The sequence below is a fragment of the Macadamia integrifolia genome, chromosome 1 (genome assembly GCF_013358625.1).
Source record: "Macadamia integrifolia cultivar HAES 741 chromosome 1, SCU_Mint_v3, whole genome shotgun sequence".
Lineage (NCBI taxonomy): Eukaryota > Viridiplantae > Streptophyta > Magnoliopsida > Proteales > Proteaceae > Macadamia > Macadamia integrifolia.
The window spans coordinates 22,391,616-22,393,637 of record NC_056557.1 but is presented as its reverse complement, the minus strand read 5'-3'; the positions used below and the strand labels follow the sequence as shown (position 1 = coordinate 22,393,637).

General features: G+C 37.4%; 1 protein-coding gene across 1 annotated transcript; it reads right to left on the bottom strand.

The window, feature by feature from the left end:
- Positions 1 to 356: 356 nt before the first annotated feature.
- LOC122078323 (VQ motif-containing protein 20-like) lies at positions 357 to 1,478 on the bottom strand. Its single transcript, XM_042644301.1, is given in 2 exon segments — positions 357 to 868; positions 871 to 1,478. Coding segments are annotated over 2 exon segments (690 nt in total). The 5' UTR covers positions 1,273 to 1,478; the 3' UTR covers positions 357 to 580.
- Between the last annotated feature and the right edge of the window lie 544 nt (positions 1,479 to 2,022).

The following is a 2,022-nucleotide window of genomic DNA, read 5'->3' as shown; positions in this document are numbered from 1 at the left end:
ATGTGTTGCAAGAAGTAGTACTTCATTCCTATTGGCTGGTCACCCGACTATTGTTCGCGATAAGGTTTCTTGGGATGCTCAAGATCGAGCTAGTTTCAATTTGTAAGCTTGTTTCCAACTTCTATTTTTAAGAATTGCTTCTTTACCATTGGCAATCGGAGTTTCAATATCTTCATTTCTTCTAATTTTCGTTTAGGTATGCCTGGATGTTAAAATTGTGCGTATTTATTTAAGTTACTATATTATTTTGAACTCTAGCAAAAAAAAATAAATAAAAAAAAGAAAAAAAAAAAATTTCTTATTCCTTATCCAAGGTAGGAAAAATATAAAACCATTAAATGTTTTAACGAGGAATCACAAAGAACAAAGAAATAGATAAAAATTACAATGTAAAGATAAAACTAATACATATTCCAACCTTAGAGGTGGGATTAATCCCTCCTCGGATGGCCAAAAAATGAATTAAAATCAATCGCTTAATTCACAATTGATGTTTTATGACCTGCCCTAATCTATCTCCAAAGAATGAAAAGCTTAAAAAAAAAAAAAAAAAAAAAAAAAAAAATTTAACAAGGCCTCATCAGTACTCTTGGAATCCTTTCATAACCTCAAGAACAGATGGGGAAATAGAACTCCTCACGTTGGAAGGTGTGAATACCGAATCAGGGTATCTGTAAAAAGGCCTCGGCGAGCAAAAGAAGTCTGCCGAATTTGGTGTGAAGAGGGGAATATCGGAGAAGAAAGGATTTGGAGATTCGAACACCGGAGGAGAAACAGAAAATGAACTCACCTGGATGTCCCCTCTTCCTCCACAATTCTCATCAGTCACAACCGAAGATGACTCATTATCTTCATGGACAACAGCACCAGAGCACTAGGTCTTATGCTGTTATTATTATTATTACCTTCTAATGAAGAAGACTGCCCATTCTCCTTCTGTGATGATTGAGGTTGCACTGGTTGATTATCATCTGAACGAGAAAGACCTGTCAGTTTCTGAACCAAAGCCATGAAATCACGAGCTTGTGTATGGATGATCTTGGGAGAATGAGTATAGATGATCACTGGATGATGGCGTTGTTGCTGCTGGTGATGCTTTGTGGTGGCTGCGGCAATTCCATTGAAGGATGAAGAGGTGGTGGAAGACGAAGATGAAGACGATTTCTGAATGAGATGGGAATCTTTGTTGATCTTCAGTTGGGATGGACGTTGTTGATGACCATTAATCTCCTTTCTTGCTTGTTGATCATTATCGAATTTTCCTGGGCTCATGATTAATTTTGCTTAAACTTCTCCTCAATAGAACAAGAACAAAAACAAGAACAACAACAGATTTCTTTAGATATACACAATAGAGTAACGGAATATAAAATTTGATGGTGAAGAAGAGAAGAGTTCGGTGGGTGTGAGAAAGAGAGATATGTGCATAAATAGCAAGAGATAGTCACAAATGGTGGGAGAGAGAGAGAGAGAGGTTTGTTACTTTTTGTTTGAGAAAGAGATTGGGTGATTTGATAGGGATGCGCCAGCGATTCTGACCGTTCACATTGCTGAGGTGCGGTGTTGAAATTTAAGGGTTTATCGGGAAAGCTGTTGCGTAAGGGGACCCCATCTGGTTTTTTGGGAGTATTTGTCGGCTGGACTGCAACGTAAGGAGTTAGGGGAGATGGTTCTCCGATAACGCAAGCGGCGTAAAGGAAGCACCAATGATTTTGTATATAGAAAAAAAAAAAAAAAGTTTAAATTAAGGGTTAAATTGTCCTCTTTTTTACTATAAATTCATAATAAAATGATCACGTGGCCTTTGCACCCAGATACATGTGGGGGTAAATTTTTTTACTTCTACTCAAGTACTTGTTAACCGGGCTTGCACCCAAGAAAATGGAATAATTTATCTTTCGTTAGGGTTCATAAATACTCTCTCTCTTAGATTTTGATATTTCTCGACTACTTTTCAAAATTCCATTTTTTTGGTTGCGAGCCCGGGTAGTAGGACTTGGTTGCTACCTAGCTAAATTTCTC